At 33.7% G+C, this 23,251-nt stretch overlaps 1 protein-coding gene across 1 annotated transcript in view; it reads right to left on the bottom strand.

Annotated features, from left to right (window-relative positions):
• UFL1 (UFM1 specific ligase 1) overlaps window positions 1-23,251 on the bottom strand; it is a 38,091-nt gene that overhangs the window by 10,930 nt on the left and 3,910 nt on the right. The window contains 11 exon segments of the mRNA XM_020998311.2: window positions 629-751; window positions 2,620-2,740; window positions 4,909-5,088; window positions 6,867-7,042; window positions 9,593-9,710; window positions 9,712-9,740; window positions 11,283-11,341; window positions 13,259-13,389; window positions 14,905-15,019; window positions 15,907-16,004; window positions 17,209-17,237. Of these exon segments, the coding sequence (XP_020853970.1) occupies window positions 629-751; window positions 2,620-2,740; window positions 4,909-5,088; window positions 6,867-7,042; window positions 9,593-9,710; window positions 9,712-9,740; window positions 11,283-11,341; window positions 13,259-13,389; window positions 14,905-15,019; window positions 15,907-16,004; window positions 17,209-17,237 (1,179 nt within the window).

Genomic DNA, 23,251 nt, shown 5'->3' on the forward strand with positions numbered 1-23,251 from the left:
CTAAAATTATAAATTTTTGTTAGTGAAACAAGAAATCATAAATATTTTTACCTGCTCCAATAAGAAAAAGCACACAATAACCCACAACTACTATGGAAAAAAGCAGTGGGTGCTAAAAAGCTACAGCAAATCCAAAGCTGGAATGACTTGATGTGTATTCCTTATTGTTTGTCACCGTATCTCTGTAGGACTCATCAGTCTGATCAGTCTACCACAGTGAAATAACATTTAAAATTTACATGGAATTCAGCTGGAACCCAAACTAAAATGATAAATTATCTTACATTTTCCTCCATTAAGGACACGAAGTTTCAGCAGCTTGTTAATTTAATATTAACTTAAACTCAACAGCAGAAAATTCTTATTTAAAATTGAATTTCAAAATAGTTCTTTTGTAAAGTTCAAAACCAAAATCTAAACAGTCCATAAAACCAAACACACATTTAACTGTCACACTTAGACACAGACTTAAGTAGTACAATAAAAACGCTGAAGTATATTGTATTTCTCTTTTGTTTTTCAAGACTCCAAATCTTAGAATTTTATAATTTCTTAGTACTTGACTAAGCATATACTCAAAGAAAAACCTATAGATTAGAATAGTGAATAAAATAAAAATGGCACAAACCAGTGTTTGCAGACTGAGTCTCATCATCACTATCATCATCTTTCCTTCCTTTCTTCTTGGTCTTTTTAATTTTGATTTCTCTGGCATTTCCACCACCACCTCCTCTCACACTTCCACTGCCCTCTGGTGGAAAATAACATTATTTAGTACAACCCATCCAAAGTGCCGCACAGAGGAAAAAGTGATAATATACTGTTACATGGCCCAGGTTTATGTCAGACAGAATCAAAAGCAATGTTTTACTTGTGTATTTGTCTTCTTTGCCTTTTTCAAACTTCTTGGGACTTTCTTAATAAGATTATAAACTATGTAACCAACCAGAGGCAGGAATTTTGTTAGATATATTTATTTAAAAGAAAAAATATCTCTTGTAAAAAGTGATTTTAGCTCCTATCTCAGACATAAACTAAACTTTATAAAAATGTAAAACTGAGAAAATCCGAAAAACAACAGACTTGTGAAACAAGGTTTCTCAGGTAGGCAGCAAATGCATCAATGTTAACCCTCCTGCCTAAACAAAAATTTGGCAAATATAGCTCACTAAACCACCCAGAATTTAGAGTACTAGAAGTAAAAGCCACATAGTGAAGAGCTGATGTTTCTATTTAATGTTACCTGAAAATGACACTTAATTTTTAAAGTCTTCAGAAAAAGTCTTTAAAAACAAAAACACAAGAGCAGTTGCCTAGAATCCATTACCTAATTGTTTAAAATATAGCCATCTTTATATCACGTTTGTCTTTAAAAATACAATAATTTACATAAAAACTACACTCTCTATTTTCAAAGTTCTAAGTAGAATTCTATTAATCCTTACAGTATTTAAGGTACTACTAACTTTATTTTCTCTCTCTTAACTGTTAAGATGAAAAAAGGATTTTATCTTCCAAAGCACAGTACTAAAAGGAATGTGATTTTAAATTTGTTTATAACTGGGCCCTTATTTAGGACAGCTTTTATGCCTGAAATCTTTTTCAATATGAGGGATGTTAAAGGATAATAATATTCAACTGTATAAAACATATAACAGCATTGTCACTGAAAGCAACCATACCCAAAGGATTCCTTTAATTATTAGAAAGGAATATAATAGATTAGTTACACTGATATGCCGACGGACAAATTTATCATGTTCAATTCACAACAGTACCATCCCTTTAAAATAGAACAGAAGACAGCCATGACTTTTAAACAATATGGTGCTTTACTATTGTGCGTAGTATACCCTCAGTGCAATTTCCCCAAAGTAGCAGAGAAAGATAGATTTAAAGTACTGTGGTGTTTGGCAGAACAAAAGAGAGAAATATAAATTAGATAGCAAAAACCAAAGTGGTATGCAAACAACTTTAAAAAAAAAAGATTTTTACATGTCTATGTCCAAATACTGTAGGTATGAACATCCTGAAATCCTGATTGTTCCAATCTGAGACTACATCTAAAGGTTTTGAATATTTTACTTTTAGCTATTAAGAAAATATTTACAGGTCTACTATTTTCCAATGATAATTAGCAGATAATTTCCATTAATTCTTAAGTAAAAACATCCTTTAAAAGAGGCCTGGTCTATCTTATAGGGAAACCAATTGACTTTCAAGTAAGAGGTGCTTTAAAATTAAGAGAAGGCATTTACATATTAGCTTTAAAAATTCAAGTGATCCTGTTGGACAAGTTCACCAATTCAAACCTTGATTATCAACAATATTCTAGAAACACGAGTTCTTAATTCTCAACCTAAGTGCCTTAGTTTCCATGTTAACAAGACCCTAGTACTTTCAGAGCATAAGTTGCAGATTTGAAAAATCAAGTGAAACATGTATCAGTACCCAAACTGGTTAAGCAGTCAAAATTAAAACTTAAGAAGTATAAATCTTCTAACTTGTTTAACTTCCAGTGGGCATAATAAGTAAGTTCAACCTTTACAAAGCAGATTTTATAAAATGAAAATTCTTGGATTAAAAAATATCTCTAAACTGTCAATACTAACAAGCTACCTGTTGCTTTTCTTCGTCGTTCATCTTTTTTATCTTTTTTACTTGAACTAACACTTTCCAGGATAGAAGACTGCTTCAAATCTTCTTCAGTGATTAAATGAACAGGATTGTTTTTCATTTCCTGAGGGAAAAAATGAGCTTACTTTCAGTACATCATTACATGCCCGCTACACACTACAAAACAAAATGATCTTTGCTTATGTAATTAGATCCTACTTATTTGTTAATTTGAGATCTATTTTCCAATGCCAGGAGAAATAGGTAACTGTTCTGGACTGCAGGTTGATCTCCCTTTCTTAGAGTTCTTTGTTATTAGACACCCCCACCACTGCTTCTAATGTCTAATACCATTCCATCCTTCTCTGTATCTCCTTTTTCTTTCTTTGTTGCTGTTTTTACTTTTCCTGTGTTTTTGGCTTCTATGCCAATAAGCTTGGCTTTTCTTGCCATCATCAGATAACATGAATTACTTCTGGGAAGTAAAACAACCAATCATATTACATTAGATGTCATTTGGAAGTTTCCTGACTCCTTTCACCAGTGCTTGAAAGGCTGCTTACTTAAACTGAGGCACTCTTTTTCACTTGTTCACTATTCTGGATACCTGAGGTTTCCAGAAGGCTGACTCCAAATAACCATGGCACTCATATATCTGTATCCATAAAAATAAGCAAGCTGGAAGCTGTTCTTTGACTTATTTTATGGTTAATTTCCTTAGAACCATTTTTTGTGATTAATAGTTGTTGAGTATATTAGAAAGAATTAATCCAAGTTCCATAACAATTTTCCCCCTTTAGTAACAAAAGTAAGATGGGCAAGTTTTCTGCAAGGAATATGTTTGTCATTCATTTGTTTCTCATCCCTTAGTGCTCTTCTAAGGATGCATGTCTGAAATATTAAGACACAGCAAGTAAGTATAATCAATACCTGTTATTTTCTAATCTTATTACTAGAAAAGTTAATGGTTATATCAAATGTATAGAACTATTATCTAATATAATTTCAATAAAAAGAGATGAAGATGCTCCAATCTTCTGGGCAGAAATGTTAAATTAAAAAAACCCCACAAAATAAAACAAACTGCTTTATTCATGTAGATAAGTATATAAGTATGGCTACTTTTTCCTAAGAAAACAAACTTTAAGGCCTCTACTATATTCAATGCTAGCAAAATTTTTACTAGCAGACATTATCCAGGCATCCTAATTAAATACAAATATTTCTTAAAACTCTCTAATAATATAAGTTGTAGAAAGGGTGCCAATCTGAAATAGCAAAGAGAGTTTCCTTATCTAGGAGTTCCCTATAGCAACAAAATCCTTATTTATTATTTATTAAAAGTAGTACTTATTAAAGCAGAACTAGATGATGTCTACTTGGGAAAAAAATTGATAGCAGTATTTTCATTATAATATTAACAATAATAAACAAATGTACATAATGTATTAAAGTGTTTTATGTATAGTTTATTAAAATATGCGTGCACATGTATAATCTGTTCCATACAACAATTCTGTGAGGCAGTACTTCAGTTACTTTAACTATCCTACTGATAAAGAAACTGAAGAACTGAGAAATTAAGTGACTTGCCCATAGTTACCTGCTGAAGAGCAGGTAGAATGGGAGAATAGTAGGAAGCGAGCCCAGGTTTCTCCTTATTCCTAGTCTAGCATGTTCTTGATAATAACAAAATTGTATTTTAATCAATCAATAAACATTTATGTGCCATATACTGTACTAAGCACTGGGGATACAGGAAAGAGGCAAAACAGTCCCTACCCTCAAGGAGCTATTTTAAAACAAAGTTTCACAATTCTGCCTTCTCAATAATTTAGAATTGCCTTCCCCACACTTAAATTCAATTAATAACACTTTACTACATAAAATATTTATGTGTACATAGAATACAGAGAATATGCTGCAGAGAAATTATGTATCATATGGAAATTCTTATTCAAATCCAAACTGCTTTAAATACATGGGATAACTTTTGTGCATTTAAATTTTTAAAATTTATATCTGTACCTCAAGAGTAATCAATTGAGAAGACTCTAAACAGTCAAATACTGGAAAGCAGAGGGTAGACATTCAAAGAGAAACAGATTGAGAGACAAACCCCAAGGAATAAACTAAAGGGAATGTGCATTTAAATATAAACTGATCATGCAAATACTATAATATTCATCTCTTTGGCTACACTGCCACTTCTCTCTCAAAAACAGAAACAAAACCAGAATCAAATATTTAAAATATTTTAATTTTGGTGTATGACAGAAAAAAAAGGCATACCTTTTCAGCTTTCTGGTGCATCAAATTACTGAACAACTCCGCACAGTTATTTATAAACTTTTCACTAACTACTACAGTATCATTAAAGACCACAGCTGATGGCTGTTTGTTGAATGTTCTCATCACCTGCTGAAGCAACATTCCAGCATCTTCTACTGATAAAGAACTGGGCAGTAGTGGCTAAAATAATAAACAAAACTAATATTACATATATAGAGAGATATTTCCAGTTCAAACATTTATTAAGCACCTACCATATGCAAATTTCTGTACTAGGTATGGAGGGGAAAAGTGACAAAAAGCAAAAAAGTCTCTGTCCTCTGAGAGCTTCCTAATTCTACCCAAGGTGATACAATAGGTATAATACATATATGTAAATACAAATAATTTCACAAAAGAAAGAGTACTAATAACTGAATGGATGAGGAATACAAGTCAAGAAAGGCTTTGAACTGGAGATAGCACTAAGTGTTAAAGGAAGCTAGAGAACTCAGAAGAGGTACATTCTAGGTATGGGAGACAGACTAAACACAAAAGCATGATGGTATATGAGTTTTGGGAACGATCAGTCAGCCAACTGGACCAGAAAATAAATTTCATGAAGAGGAGTAATGTGAAATAAGTCCAGACTGTGGAGTGCTTTAAATGATGAATTTATATTTTATCCTGGGAGGCACTGATGACTTTTGAGAATGGGAGTAACATGATCAAACTTTTATTTTAGGAATTAGAGTAGCAATTACGTGGAGGATGGATGAGAGAAAGAACAGACAATTAGGCAGCTATGACAATAGTCCAAGCAAAAAGTGATGGGGGGTCTGAAATAGAGATATGACACAGTGAGTGTAAAGAAAGGAATGTAAGGAAGATACATGAAGTAATTATGTGTAAGGAAAATCAATAAGGTTTGGCAAGTGAACAAAGTTAAGGATTACTCTGAGGTTAGGAATCTACAAGGTTGTAAGAATGGTGCTACCTTCGATAGCAAAAGCAAGTCAGTAGGCAAAGGAGTAGGTTTTTTGAGATGCTGATAGGGAATCCATATGGCTGTATTTAGCAGGAGGTTACCTGGAGTTCAAAAGAGAAATGTCTATGTTCATGCATGCATGAATACGTATGCAAGTAGAGCTCACCAAGAGAGTGTACTAAGAAAGGAGGGCCCAGGAAAAAGCTTTGGGGAACACTGATGCTTAAGAAATGGGAGAGGATGAAAATAATGATGACACAGGAGAGTGAAAAGCAACAGAACAGTAGGAGAACTAAAACAGGGTATCAGAAAAATCAATGGAGGATAGAAAATTCAGGAGGAGGGAGGGAAATGGTCAACAGTGCTGCAGAGAAGTACAGAGGAATGAGATCTGTGAAATGGTTTTAGCAATATTTGTTGGCTACTGAAGAGAAGAGAGATGGTAAGAGATTAAGAAGTGGGAAGTGAGAAAGTAGAGGCAGAGTGAGAGGCAAGAGTGAGATGAGAAAACAGACAGGCTAGAGAATGAGTGACTATCTAGGAGAATAGGCACAGGTGGAAAAACTAGGTCTCAAATCAGTGAAGCAGGAGGACAGACCCAAGGATCAAAATTTACCCAAGCATAATACTTTAAAAACTAAAAGACAAAAGACAAAACTGTTTCTTACAGCAATTACAGTAATCTTAGTAAGAAAAAAAAACTCTCACAGTGCTCAAGTATGCTTTTCTTCTTGTTCTTCCCCCCTTTTGTTTGCATCATTGATTTCATCAATGTGGGAAACTCTCTTGTACATCAACTCATGCTACTGATGCACACTGGCAACTTGGTTATAACTTAGTTTTAAAGAGCTGCCTGAGATACTGTGAGATTAAATGACTTGCCCAGGCATACTGTCTTGATTATGTGAATTAAATTATTAAGCATATAAAACGGTTAAACATTAAAGAGAAATAACAGACTGCTACTGGATGTAAATAACAGAAAACATACCAAAATATCCACCCAGGAACCAGAGCTGATGGCTTCCTCTACTGAAGCTTCAATCTGGTCTACAATTCCTTGACCAACACAAGCAGCTTTCAAAAACAAGAGCTGTGTAGTTTTGTATCTTTTCTTTATGTAGCTCACAGCATCTGGGATCCCAAGTCTGGATAAAGCATCAAATTCTAGATATCCATCATAAAAAATTGTGTGAGTTATATCTTCTTTGGATGCTCAAAGAATTTACAGTTTCCAGCATAACATATACTTTTCTTACTGCCTTCTACATTTAAAACATGTTCTTTTCTATCATTTTAATGTGTGCACACTGTATTTTAGTCATTCATTCAACTAGAAGTTATTAACCACCTATGTGCCAGGCACTGGGATGCAAATAAAGAAGTCCAACTGTTCCCCATCTCAAGGGAGCTTTTGTTCTATTGAGTGTCTCAGACTTTTTTCAGTAGGTTGATGAGCAATCAATCAACCTCAGACTTATAAACTGTTCAGATGCTATAGGTAGAACAGAAAATAGGAAAAATATCAACTATGAAATCTTCAATAGAGGAAGGACTCTAACAAGGGAGAAGAATACTCTTTTGAAGACTTTTGTAAAAATATGGGTGATAGAATGAAAACATGAGGAGAAGTTGCAATCTGTCATCAGTAGAAGGCGCATCTATACCACTGAGAAGATACAAATAAACTCGGAAAAATAGTTTGGAAAGAACATTACAATTAGATTCAGAAAACCAGAATTCAAATTCTGGATCAGTACTTACTGATTCTGTGATATTGAACTAATACGTTTCTCTCTCTGGGCCTCTCTATGGGTATTACACAGTGATGTGTAATTCATTTTTAGGCAACTTGTAACAAAAGTAACAGAGTATTCCTTAGCATATATTATTTATTTCATTTTTAAAAATTCTTGATATTTGTACAACATGAGGATCATGTATTCACTCAATTAAAGCTTTGTGGCTTTAATCACTATCAATTCAGAGCTCAAAGAGAAAGATGAGAACTACAGAAGTAAATCAAACATTTTATACTAAGGAGAAATTTAAAATTAAGCAAAATAAATCTCATATTTTACTTCCTATTAAACTCAATTAAAACGGAATTAGTGTTCAGGTAAGTGTAATTAGTTTTTCAAAATAGTTTATGTGTCATTGAAGTGTATTTATGTAACTTGTACTAAAACAAAACTACAATGAAAACATTGAAAAAAACTTAGAAGTCTAATCTTCTGTGATGGTACCTAGTATTAACAAAAAATTAATTATTATACACAAATAAACCTTAGTTAAAATAACATAATACGGAACAAACAATGCATTAAATGTCTACCATGTACCAGAATAATAGGATTACACATTCTGAGCTAGAAGGAGTCTTAGGTGAACTAGTTCAATCCTCTCATTTTACAGATGAGAAAACTGAGGTCCAAAACAGCTAAATTTTACACAGAGGTCAATGGCTGGACTCAAAACCATGTTCTTGGGGGCAGCTGGGTGGCGTAGTGGATATAGCACCAGCCCTGGAGTCAGGACACATAACACTTACTAGCTGTGTGACCCTGGGCAAGTCACTTAATCCCATTGCCTAGCCAAACAAACAAACAAACAAAAACCATGTTCTCTGACTCCAAATCCATCATTCTTCCTCTATACAACACTGCCTCTCAAAGTATAATTCTAATCTAAAATTCATGGTTGTAGCATAAAAGACTGAAAAGGGATTTGTAATCTCCATAACCCAAAGTCCAGGAAACAAAATTAAAGAGTAGTCTGTCTGCTTTAGAACAGGCCAGAGGTTATTTGACTATATTTCAATAAGTTGTTTCCTTTGTAATATTTTATGCCTTTAAAAATATTACTTTCAGAAGAGGTCCATGGCACAAAAAATGTTAAGAACCTCCAGTTTAGGATATATTTCAAAATATGGTACAGAATTATGATCAACTACCCAGCAAGCAATGAAACTGAGATGACTGTAATGTAGCAGGCAGGCAATAAATGCTTGTTGATTGTTACATGGTCAACTTTATTTGGTTGCTAAGAAGACCAAAATAAACGGACCTCACTTTTTTAAATCTTAATAGTAATGGCTAACATTTATATAGTCCCTTAAAATCTGAAAAGTGCTTTGCATGTATTATTTGCTCCTCCCAACAACCTTCTAAGATGAATTCAAATGAGAGAATCACTCTCAGGAGTGAAATCAATCAAGCACTATCTAAAAGATAAGACAGCTATTGCAGCAAGCATTATTTTAGTTTTTCTGCTAACATTTTGAAGCCTCTCTTTAGTAATAAAAATCAATAATGTAAAAAAGGTAAGACACTAGCAAATTTCTGGGACTTATATACTATACTGAAAATGACCTGTTTATGAAAAACGCAGTTCTATAAGAATGAGAAAAAATGAGTACTTTCTCAATGCTACCTTCAAAGAAAAAATAGGTGTTTATTTAGCAAAAAACTGTGCTGTGCATTTTAAACTTTTGATAACTTTTTGATATGGTAGTGATGGGAATAAGACCAACATAAGCATGTGCATTTATTGTGACTGTTTTCACACTAAGAGAGACATCAATGAAATCTGTTCATCTAACAGCTCAGTTCATTTGTTTATGTAACTATTTGGATCTTTTAAAATGTGTGATCAAGTTTTAAAAAGAAATTAAAAAGTGGAAGTTTAGAAAACGCTAAAAATAAAAAAAGTAGTTACCTAGATAGCCATTTTGCCTGAAAAAGGAATCCACCCAGTTGCTCTGTGTTCTGGAATAGATATCAGGAACAAAAACAGCTTTATCTTGTCTCCCACCAACCACTGCACCTTTTAAACGTGGCACTATTAACAAGTTCCTCAAGCACAGCTTTGGGGAAGAAAAAAGTACACAAAAATCAACAGGGCTATAAGATTACTAAAAATTAAACAATTCTGATAAGCTTCTAATACTCTGCTATACTTTTTAAATGTATTATTAGATGAGTGAAAGCACCACTTAAAATTCCCCACCAGGAAAGGAAATTCTGAGAAATCAGTGCACCAGTTAAAAATGTTACTTCTTACTCACAGTATTTGAACCTTAAGACATTAATTTTCCTCAAATTCTAAAACTGAATATCATACTAGTTAATAAAATTTTTTTTAAAAGTAGGTAGTTGTATGATTATTAAATCTGTTCCTTCACTAGTGTTTTTATAAAGGTCAATATTCCAGCACTTAGAATGCCTATTAATGCTAAAAAGTTTGTAAAATTCATATAAAATTGAATTCTTTGCAATTAAGCCATAAACATTTAGGTAGTTCTCATCATAATTACTATTTTTCAAAACAAAATGATAGATTATAATATGCATAATTTTCATGCCAACTTGACTAATTTACAAGTGGTGCTATTTGCACTATTATGATTCAGTGTTATCCACTATTTCCAGATATCTTGCTATATAAACTCTACTGCACATTAAAGCTGAATTTTTAAAAAGAATTTTCCTAAATGCAATATAGCCATGCCCTAAAATACTCAACAGTTTTTTTTTAAATTATCATAAGTTTTTAATTAGAAATCCAGCAGTTCACAACATATAGCCCAAATTCCTGGCAATCTTAGGCTTTATCATTTTTGATTCAACTGGAATATCCTCTGCTTTAAGGTGATTTTTTAACTATATCAAGAATACTGGTAAAAACCCAAATACAGCATAGACTCAGATTAAAAGTGACCAGAGTTATCATTACTAGGACCTTACTGTAGTTAACTGTAAAGTATACTATTTTGTGGCTCAGACCCATTATTAGTGAGGCTGTAGTTCACTTCATATTTTTTCACATTTTAAGTTTCATTTTTAAGTTGTTATGAGAGAGAGATAAAAGCCAAATACTAGTTGAAATAAAATTTCAATGTTACAAAAATAAAATGAATGAAAATAAATCTTCTCTGCAAGGAATTCCTTTTCCTGTAGTAAATTTAATATGCAAGTGCTTAATAAACTCAAGAAAAATATATTCAAATTCCCCAATTTACAGAGAAGGCTCTGTCTCCGCTAACAATGACAAATGGAAGCAAGTAAAATCCAAAACTATGTGAAATTTATAGTATCACAAAAAGCTTAATGATGAAACTCCTAGGGGCAAGCCCTCAAGGAAAATAGAGATTAAACTAAGATTTAAGTTTTCAGACTTTTTAATATAATTTGAGTTCTAAGAATATAATTTCATTTGTGTACCTTCAGAAATAACTTCAGTGCTGGGAAAAATGCATTTTAAAAACTTTTTTCTTTACTAGGCAATGAGGTTGGCTAAAATAAGCTTTATAAAGCAAGAAAGACAATATTAATTTTTTTAAATTTAAGAATCACAAATCTATAGAGTAGCTATTTAATAAATGAAACACAATTTGAACCAAACTTACAATAAAGCAGTTGCTCCTGAAATCCATAGCGGGAAATCAAAGAAATTACTGGAGTAGGTCTATAAAGAAAGAAGGAAAAACTTAACGTCACTGATAAGCATAGTACAAAATAAATTAATTTATTTTAAAGTAGATAAGCACAAGGAAATTTCAATAAATTTTCTAGTAAAAATAAAAATGTGAAAAACCATCGGTTAATTTACAACAAAAAGTGACACTCAAAAATTCTTCCTACATTGGCATCGGAATTATTTACCAAGACACAGGGAAAAAAGATAAATCATTGATCTGTACGATATCTGGTCTTTTCTGGTGAAATGCTAGATTCACTAGCATAACTGTTTTAATTTAACAATGAAATGTATTTTTAGCTTCTCACACAGGCTTGCTCCCGAGCTGTCTTCTCTTTTCACTCTCTATTATCTCATGGGTTCAACTGCCATCTCTATACAGATGATTTCCAGGCCTGTATATCCAGGCCTAGCCTCTCTCCTGAGCTATAGTTACAAATCACCAACTGCCCTTTTTGAACATCTTGAACTATATATACCAAGGCATCCCGAATTCAACATATTCAATACAGAACTCATAACTTTCTCCCCCAACTCTCTGCACTTCCAAATATCCCTTTTACTGTCAAAGACACCTCCACCCTCCTACTTACCCTGGGTTCCTTTTCTCACTCATCCCAAAATGAATGAATAATGAATAAAAAAGCATCTAGAAGTGTTATTATTCTAAGCACTGTATTAAGTGGGGGAGACAATACATAAAACAAAGTTCAGTTGCAGAGCAGATAGAGGCCCAGAATTCTTAAGGGTGAAATGGCGGACAAATGTTAAGACTGTATTCTCTATCTCATAGATATCAAAACATCCTGTCCACAGGCCACATGTAGCTCACCAACATTCTCAACTGTGGTCTGAACCTGATTAAAATGTAATTCAGAAATATTTGACAAATAAATAAAAATACAATAAACATAGATGATGTTAATATGTGGCTACCTAAGTCAATAAATACGCAGCTCACAGGCTGCATTCCAGCCCCATGTACATATTCCAGCCCTATGACAATTTAGTGGTTCCTATTTCTATTTGAGTTTGACACTATTAACTCTATCTCATCAGAAGGAATGGGGTTAATTTCCATCTCATTCAGTCCCTGAGAGGAATCAAGCAGACCAGCAAGAGAGAAAGTTTGGGGTAGAAATGTCCCTGTGGAAGCATTCTCACTGCTCCCCCATTGTGGGTGGTTTGTAGGACAGCCCAGGTTGAGGAGGAGGCAAAAGGATAGGGCTTTCCTAAGTGAAAAGTCAAATAGAAACATATGAACTACGAGGTGGGTGTGGAGGAGAATGTCTGTAAAACAAGCAGCCAAATAATAGAGTCATTATTAAAAAGAACAACTAAAAACCTTTAAAGTGATTTTGCCAAAACAGAAATAAATCATGACATAACACAATTTTATTTTTATAAGAGTATACAAGGGCTGACTCACTATAATCATTCCTGCCATATGGGCACTAAGTTGTGAACTCAGATGTTAAGATGACTGAATTTTGGGGGCAGCTAGATGGCACAGTGGATAGAGCACCGGCCCTGGACTCAGGAGGACCTGAGTTCAAATCTGGCCTCAGACACATAATACTTACTAGCTGTGTGACCCTGGGCCAGTCACTTAACCCCATTGCCTAAAACAAACAAAAAAACAAAAACAACAAAAAAAAGATGATTGAATTTTGGAAGTAGTCTTTTAGAAAAAAGAATTTTAAGGTATCAGGGCCTGGAACATTTGGCCTCGGTAAATACCACTTTATGCTACCTCCATTATCATGAAATTGAAGCTGGTCAAAATAAACAAAAAGGATTCTGAAATCCTACCACTAAAAAGAAAGCTCAGCTGGTTTAAAATGTGAGGGACTACACATTTAATCTACACAAAAATATGTGTACTTTTTATTGTGTAATACTTACCGGGTAATTGCACTAAAAAGGCCACGTATGCGCGCCTTATGTCGAGCCACAAATGCCTCAGTAAAAATCACCCCCCTGTTGTCAAGGTCTATTTGCCCATTGATAATTTTACCCAGACGCTGGGACAGTGCCTATTTAAACAAGATTTAAAATTACAGTAAATGCAAGCATAGGTTACAGTAATATACAGACACACTAAAATCTATTTTATCTATTTGTGATGCAAACCAGAAATGTCACAAATGAGTAAGCTGAAAGAGATCAATGATTAAGAGACTGAGTAGCTTAGTGATAGTGATCCTGTGGCAGGACTATGTATTCTCTATCTCACAGATGTCAAAACATACTGTCCACAGGCCACATGTAGATCACAACACTCCCAAGTGTGGTCTGAACCAGATTAAAACATAATTCAGAAATATTTAACAACATAAATAAAAATACAATAAACATAGATGATGTTAATATGTGGCTACCTAGGTCAATAAATATGTAGCTCACAAGCTGCATATTATACTAATTATAGTATACAGAATTATACTAAAATATCCACAACTGATTTTCAGGTTTTCAGTTTTTTATGTTGGACTTTCTTCAACTGGACACACCAAAAATATATCTTTTTCCCCTCATGTGACTAATGGCTTTTGGTAAGTAGAAAGTAAAGTGATGAAATGTCAAGATATCTGAAGATGAAGATAAAATGCCCTGTTTTTTAAGTGGAATGGCTCCTGTGGACTACTTGTCATTCAAAATATATTTTTATTATTGTGTCTGTTGGAGACACTAACAGATATTTAAAGAACAAGTTGTGTAAGAGTTCTTATTCTTTCAGTTATTAAACTGAGAGTTGGCTGATACAGAACCAAAAGTTCAAAATAAAATTATAGCCCACACTGGAAAATATTTGAAATACCACAAATATCAGAATAAGAATGCTAATTTGATATGTTTTTATGAAATGTATATTAACTGATTAAAGGCATTAAATAAACTGCACCCACTTTACTGTGATGAAACATTTAGTCCCTGGTTATTAAATTTTAAAGTTTCCTTATGTTTTATTTTATTTATAGTACTACCAAAATATTGAAAATTAATTTTTAAAAAAAGTCTCCCTTCCCCCAATCAATTAGTGATCTACACGTGAAAAGACAGTTTATGGTACCTACTAATTGGGAAATGGCTGAAAAATACCCCCATGGTATTTGAATTTATGGCAAATGAATTCTTGTAACAAAGGAAATGAGAAATATAAGGAAATCAAAGAAACATGGAAAGATGTGTATGAACTGATGAAGAGTGAAATGAAGACCAAGACAACAATACAGACAATGAATACAATAATTTAGACAAAAAGACCAACAAGAGGAAATTGAAGTGTAATAATGGGGGGAAAAAAGCAATGAAGATGATAAAAAGAAATACGAAAAACATACCTCCTACCTTATAGTACAGAGGTGGGAAGCTACAAGGACAAAACACAATATTGTCTGACCAAGTATCTGAATCAGATGATTTTGCTTAATTGTTTTCATTGTCACAAGAGAGGGTTCAATGGGGAGAGGGGAGATAACTGTGAAAGACTAAAGATATAAAAATATTTTTTAAAAAAGAAAAACAATTTATATTAATAAGGAAATTACCTGTGTCAAAAAGTTTCCTGGAAGATCATAGGTTTTACAAAGTTCTGATATGGGCACTTGACCTGTTTCCTGTAGTTTGTCATTTACTTCTTCAGCTAAGTGATCCAAATAGTTCCTACATATGAAATTAATAAAAATGAATGATCAGATTGCTTTTTGTACTTACTTATGTTTTCAGGTAAAAGTATTATTGACAAAAGGGACACATAGATTTCCCAAACCTCACCATACAAATCAAAGCTATTTTGGAAAGCACAAATTTCTGTCAACAATCTAAAAAAAAAAAGTACTGAGATTTTTCTTATTACTAATTTTCCTAACCATAAAGACATTAAAACACTTTCTTAGGCCATTTTATTTTTTGGTTGGGGGAGATGGGAAAAACAATGCAGTATTTTTTCATTAATAAATAACTCCCATTTCTCCCAAAGTGGGGGAAAACTGCATCACAATTGGGATCACATAGGATGGAATACTAAAACCACGTTTTCCATTTCTTTGGTTAACAGCAGTGAAAGAAAATTCATGGTCTATAAAATTTCACAGTAGATAAGCACAGCATTTCATACCATTACATACTTAACTTTTGAACTGCTAATATGTAGGCAATTACCAACGTTTTAAAATCACCTTTTTAAATAAGATACTCAATTCCAATACTAAGTTACATATACTAATATGAATGCAAATCATGATCATATATTTAAAATTCAAGGCAGCTCAGATGTAATCTAGTCCATTTCATTTTACAGATGAGGAAACTGAGGACCAGGGAGGTTTAAGTGACTTGCCCAAGGTCACAGAGACAGCAGTATCAGAGGCTGGATTTCATGTCACCAAGATGTTATTTAAATATCTGAACGAATAGAAAAAACGTTCACAGTAGACAGCAACACAAGAACAGTATTAGGTACCAAATGTCAAAGTAGCCACAAATAATCATATCAAATTTTAGTAGAAAATCTATCATAAAAACAATGCACTGCTGTGAAATGTACTTACTCATCTATCAGCTGTCCTAACACTACTTGAACATTTTTCTCTGACTTAATAATGTCACTAATTCTGTTTTCAATATGAGTCAGATCCACATTAATTACCTGGAAAACATACAGACATTTCATTATTATTAAATTTGCATTATTTCTTAGGTTCTAAAATGCATGTTAAATATAGTACATACAGACTTACATATTTAAATTTTTTTACATTTTGATCTCAAATGTCTAACTTGAAATAATATTTCTTTAAAACCTAGAATTGAACTGGAAGTTTCTCACATTATTTTAGCCATTCCAACTGCTAGGGGAAAAAAACCCAACTTTTATTTCTATATAAAAAGAAGATTACTGTACAAATTAGCACTCACCAAATCAAAGTGAAAACCAATGGTCTCTGCATATCTGGTAGTACTCCATGGCTATCATACCTCCTTTTACTATCACTTCTAGTTTACTTTGTTAGTATCACAGCGAAGGATAACGTGGGGACCAGACCTATATAATTTGGAGATTACTGAACCCAATGAGTGACTTGATCACTCAAATATTTATTTCCTTGTCCTATTTTGGCCATATTTCTTTTATTTATGAATACCATCTTAATTTTTCAAAATGATACAAAATGCTCCATTCATATTTTGTGATCTAGCTGAAAAAGCACTGTCATGGGGATTTTTTTAAAAAAACAACAAAGTTCTTATCTCAGACCTGTCACTAATTTTCTGTGTAAGTTACAAAACTCCTCTGTACCTCATGCCAATCTCCCCACATGTCAAACAGAAATGTTAATATCACCACAAAAATATGGTGTGAAATCCCTTATAAACAAAAGATTTATAAAAACAAACACTGACTTGTTTTAGAAAGACATGAGTTTAAGATAGTGTTTATTTTAATAGTACTTTTTCCTCAAGTATAAAGAATTTCATACCATGCACAGTGAATCATTTTCAAAATGCTTCAAAACAGATCTCATAGCTAGAGTTATGCTTTAACTATCCAACTTTCATGCAGGTAGAATTTACTGAATCAATTATATAAAGTTTATGGTGTCACAAAAATGAGATAACACTATGATTAAAAAAAAGGAAAATGTTCATAAAGGGAAACTAAATTTGCATGCACTAATCAACTTAAATATAATTTACACAGCTGTTTACTTAAATACATTATGCAAAATTATTTGCCCCTTGGTATCAAAGGCTACTTTTTAAAAAATTAGGATAATGGCACCTACATCATCTACAATAACAAAAAAAAGAGTAACTGTCAAGATCAAATATTTTAGAAATTTTAAAGTTACCTGCTGTAGGTCAACAATGTTTACTCGACCTTTAAAAAAAGCACAAAGTTTACATGTCACTTTTAAATCCATGTTCTAAAATACTAGAAAAAAATTGGTAGTAAAATAGGAAACATTTTTTCCCAACATGTGTAATTTTAGCACTATCTCATTTCCACACACAGAGACATTATCAATAATGACCTGTTTTAACTATTAATCAACTATCTCTATAAATTGTCTTACTCAAGGCACAAGCAAAATTAAATATATATAAATATATACAATCACATGTACAGATACGTTCATGTAAATGTTTATTTTCTTTATCTGTCCCATTTTTTATAATCACATTTATTTCCCAAAATATTTCTCCACCTTAACTTCCCCCAGTAAGTCATCCCTCCTAACAAAGAGTTTAAAAGAGGGGTAAAAAACTCTCAAAGTTCAGCAAAACTAACCAACATAATTATTTCTGATACTATGAGATATTCTACACCCACTGTCCTACACCTGTGCAATGAAGTCAGGGAGATAAACAATAATATATTTTTAAGACTTCAATTACGCTATATAACCAATTCATGAAATCAAATGGTATATACTAGGTCACTAAGAAAGTAGTATGTCCTAACAAGTCAATAAATTATCCAAAGTACTTTGATCAGAGATTCAAAGAATCTCAGAATTGGAAGGGACCTCAAAAGCTATTTAATCTAAACCTTACCTTAAAAAAGATAATATATAACAATATCTTCTGCAAGCAATCATCTACCACTAAGGGAGAATCCAGCACAGCTCCTAATGGATAAAGTGTTCTGCCTGGAGTTAGATCTGAATTGAAATCAGGCCTCAAACAGTTACTAGCTATATGACCTGTGAGCAAGTCACTTTACCTCTGTTTGTCTCCATTTCAGGTATAATAGGAATAATAATAGCACCTATCTCCCAGGGCTGTTGTAATGACCAAATAAGATCATATTTGTAAAGTGCTTAGCACAGCACCTGGTACATAGTAAGTGCTATATAAATGCTATCATTATTATTACACGGAACCTAAATTTGCATCTTTGAAATTTCTATCCATTACTCCTAGTTACATATATACCCTTTGGGCCCATGCAGAACAAGTCTAACCCCTCTTCCACAAGACCGACATTCACATAAAGTCAGCTATAATGTTCCTTCCTGGTTTTCTCTTCTTTTCCTAGTTCTTCCATCCAATCCTCATGATATGATTTCAAAGCCCTCCTCTGGATCCTTTCAAGTATATCAAGATCCTTCCTAAAATGTGGCATCCATAACTGGATACAATACTCCAGATGTGGTCTGCCCAAGGTAGAGAGCAGTGGGACTATATTCCTGTACACTATGACTTTCTTAATGTAACCTAAGATGGCATTAACATTCTGGACTGCCATACCAGCGCTAAGTTCTATTGAACTTTAAGTCCACTAAAATTTTCAGATACTTTCAGATAAACTATCTAGACAAATAACTAGCCATTTCTTATTTGTAAAATGTTTTTTTTAAAAGAGGATAAGACTTTTAATTTACTTTCACTAAATTTCATTTTATTAAATCTGGCCTGATGCTCTAACTTGTCACAATTTTTTAGAGCCAGAATCATCTAAAGGGTTGTATCATCCACATAAGTGATAAACAGATTTTGGTAATCCAAAAACCTGTTTTCCAGGCCATAGGGTATGACAGGTTACCTCTGCCCCAAAAACACCTTTCCATCTTCCTTTTTCAAAAAGGTTCTAAGAACTTTCATTCCACATGCTAGAAATGTTCATTGCTTTTGTAGAGGTTGAAGGGTACGCTTCCTCTGGATAATCAATACCTAGTACTTCCTGAGTTATATTAGAGAAGAGAAATAAATTAAAAGTGCATCTACTTGAGTGAGATTCAACTTGTCCCTAGGAAACCAATGGCCACAGGCCTGTGTCCTCAAGGGTCCCAGATGTGACCTTTCCTGGCCTTACTGAAGAACAGACAAAGAACTCATTATAAGGAATGGTGAAAGCCCACCCTACCTCAATTGAGCCAAATCTAAGGGCAGCCTCTTTCAGTACTGAACCCCTTCTTCCTCTAGCTGTCTCAAAACCACTGTACTTGAGATGAGCCCAACTCCAGCAAAATGAGAGCTAGTTGCATACATCCATTCCCCTCTGGCAACTGAGACCCAATTGTATCCTTCCCTTAAATTGACTAAGACTCCTTTGCACTTTCTATCCTGAACCCCCGTTCTTTTGCTCCTGAGTGTCAGCTATCTTGAATTGAAATTCACCTAATAAAGGCCTTGTGCTTTAAGCATTAGCTGGTCTGATACTTTTGTAAAAGGTCTTTTAAGACTCCTACACTGCTGAAATAGGCATCCCATGCCAACTCTGCCTTTATCTGAATCATCACTGATACAAATGAAAAATAGTCAAATGTAGTTACCTGGTACACTCACTAGAGACCACATTATAATCTTATATTAAATCATTAACTTAGGTTCCCTGTGTCAATGAAAATGCAGAATTGTTAGAAGAAAGCAAAATAGCAGTTATTCTTAAATGGGTCACTTAGATTAAGTCAATGAACTGTTCATTTCATGGCACTTTCATTTCTTATAACCTCTGTGGATAGCACTGATAAATTAGTACCAATAATACACAAATCATTCTCAAAAATTGAGAAAGCAGCCTACCAAAATCCTTTTATGAGACAAATTTAATCCTGATACCTAAACCAGGGGAGGGCAAAACCCAGATGGAAAAATATAGGCCAATATCATTAGTGAACATTGATTTAAAACTTTTAACAAAATCCTGACAAACTGACTATAATGACTTATCTAAGAACTTTTTTATGATCACGTTGGATCTATAGCAGAAAAACAATTAACATAATTAATCATATTAAAAACCTAAACATCCAAAATTACTTGATTATCTCAAAAGATGCAGAAAAAGCTTTTGACAAAGTACAACAATCATATTTTCTATAAATTCTATAAAGTGTAGGTAATATATGCAATGATACATTAGAATGTTTTCCAAAAAAATACAGGAGTAAAAACAAGGATAGTCACTTCCCACTATCATCTGGTATACTTCTGGGAATACTAGCAATAGCAATCAGACAGGGGAAAGAAATTAAAGGCATAAAGATAGGTAAAGAGGAGATAAAACCATCCCTACTTGCTGATACGATGGCATACTCGGGGAAATTCTCAGGGATTAGCAAAGGTATTATTTGAGACAATAGCTTCAGCAAAGTTGCAGTCTACAAAATAAACCCTCCAAAATCAACTGCATTTCTAATATCTCTATTATTATATACAAAATTCAAAAAAAGCCATAACAGAAAAGAAAATCTTATTCCAAATCACTACAAAATGCAAAAAGTATCTTGAGGATCAATCTGCCAAAGCATACAAAGCACTGGTATGGATGCATTTACAAAGTTCTCTGTAAAGAAATAGAGAACAATCTAAATAACTGAAGGAGTATTCAGTGCTCATGGCTGGGCCATACTAACATAATAAAAATAACAGTACTGCTGATGGGCTGCTCAGGCCCCAGCCCTAAGATCATGTCTCTGGAAGCCTCCCAATTTCTCAGTAGGGCCCTGTCCTGTGAGAAAATTTTCTCTTAGTGCAGAACACAGAGGGGTGCCTGGCCCAAGGATTTTTGTCCCTGGCTGGCCCAAGGCCTCTGTTAGAACCAGATCCCGAAAGTTCATGCTTCTGACAACCCCCATCAATGTCTGGTATACTCCCTAGACTTTCCTCTCCATAGCTCCCAAAGACACCAGAATCCTTAGATTACCTAATTAGCATCCCTGGCATTCCTTTCCTGTGCCCCTTTTCCATACAAACCCCAGCCCTATCTTCAGTCTCTTATAAGTTCCATAAGGACCCTTGCCCACTTTTGCTAAAGCATTGCAATAAACTTTTTGCCACTTGACTAAGAGGAGGCTTGAGTGCACGAATTCATTCCAGGCAACTCTGCCTTGAAATTCTCAGGGTCCCAGCACCCCCAAACTTCTTCACCACCAAAGTTAATTTACATTTTTAATGCTGTACAAATCTAAGGGGATATTTTATAAAACTTGATAAAATAACAAAATTCATTTGGAAAAACAAAAGATCTTGAATATAATGGTAAATGATGAAAAGAAACATGGATGAAGGTGGAATAGCAATTCCAGACCTCAAACTATAAAGCATCTAGTATTAAAGATAAAGGGGTTAGACTAGACATGGGAGAATCAGAAACAACGGAATGCAATGACATAATGTTTGATAAAGCAGAAAACATAAATTATCTAGGAAAGAATTTCCAATTTGATAAAAGCAAAAAGAAAACTTTTTTTGGAAAACTGGAAAGTGTTTTGGCAGAAATTAGATTTAGACTGACACATTACACTATACTCCACAATCCATTTCTAAATGGATAAGGGATCTTAATATTAAAGATCATACTATTAAAAAAAATTAGAAGAGAAGCAGTTTATCTATCTCTCAAAGCTATGAGTAGGAGATGTATTCTTAACCAAAATAGAGACAGAGGAAATTCTGAAGGATAAAATAGATTTTTGTCGTTTAGTTGTTTCAGTTGTGTCCAACTTTTTGTAACCCCTTTCTGGGGTTTTCTTAGCAAAATTACTGGAATGGTTTGCTATTTCATTCTCCAGCTCATTTTACAGATAAGGAACTGAGGCAAACAGGGTTAAGTGACTTGCCCAGGGTCACACAGCTAATAAGTGTCTGAAGGCCAGATTTCAACTTGGGTTTTCTTGACTCCAGGCCTAGCACTCTACCCACTGCGCCACTTAGCTGCCCTGATAAAACAGATAACTATAATTAAATAAAACTGAAAAGTTTCTGCACTGACAATATTAATGCACCTAATGTGAAAGGAAGTAGTTAGATAGAATTGATAAAACAATAAAATCAGGATAAACTGTTTTAATTTGCATTCACAGAATCGTAATGTTAGAGGCAAATGAACCTCAGAACTCAGCTAGTTGAGAGGAGTGAAACTTGTGGCTTAACTGGGAAATGTTAAACAAAATAAATAAAAATACAATATAGGTAATGTTAATTTGTGATTTTCTAAGTCAATATGCTGTCAGCAGTAGTGTTTCTATTTGAGTTTGCCACCACTGATCTAGGCCAACCTCCTCAATTTACAGATAAATAAAATAAGGTCTAAATAAATGAAGTGACTACACAACTAGGAAGTGTCAGCTAGAATTGACCCCAGGGCTTCCAACTCCAAGACCAGTTTATTTTTACTAGCTAATGAAGCTCTACTGAAGGTTTTTCAGCAGAGGAATAGTATGGTCAGGCCTGGGCATTAGAAATATTATTTTGGCAGCTACAAAAAGGAAACACTGGTGATAGAGGAGAAAAGCAGTAGGAAGAACAGTTAAGATTAAAGCAACTGTCCAGGTGAGAAGTGATGAGTATTTAAATTACTGTAGGGGCAGCAGGAATAGAAAGGAAGGGAAGGATATGAAACATATTGAGAGCAGCTAGGATGCATAGTGGATAGAGCAATGCAACTGAAGTAAATAATACGTGAGTGCAAACCCAGCCACAAATGCGTCACTTAACCTCCTTCTACCTCCGTTTCTGCATCTGTAAAATGAGGATAATAAAAGCACCTACCTCTCAGGGTTGTTGTGAAGATAAAAGAAAACATCTGTAAAGCCCTTTGCAAACCTTAAAGTGCTACATAAATGACAGCTGTTCTTATTATATTGTGCAGGAAGAAGTAAAATAATTTAGTAACCAATTTAATTTAGTAACTAAGAAGCTAATGAGGGAGAGAGAGATGTCAATGATAACTGACTATGGGCAACCGGAAAGAGAGGTACTTTGAAATGAAATAGGGAATAAGCAGCAGCAGATGGGGGGCAGGGAATAGTGAATTCAGTTTTCAGAATGTAAATAATCCTCTAGTTCTCTTCGAGAAGAAATTACAACAAACAAATAATATGTATCACTAATGCTGTGTTGATATTAAATATTATTTTAACTTCTTGGGAAATTCAGCTTTTGGGG

This window comes from Phascolarctos cinereus, unplaced genomic scaffold (genome assembly GCF_003287225.1).
Source record: "Phascolarctos cinereus isolate Bilbo 61053 unplaced genomic scaffold, phaCin_HiC Scaffold_5;HRSCAF=322, whole genome shotgun sequence".
Taxonomy (NCBI): Eukaryota; Metazoa; Chordata; class Mammalia; order Diprotodontia; family Phascolarctidae; genus Phascolarctos; species Phascolarctos cinereus.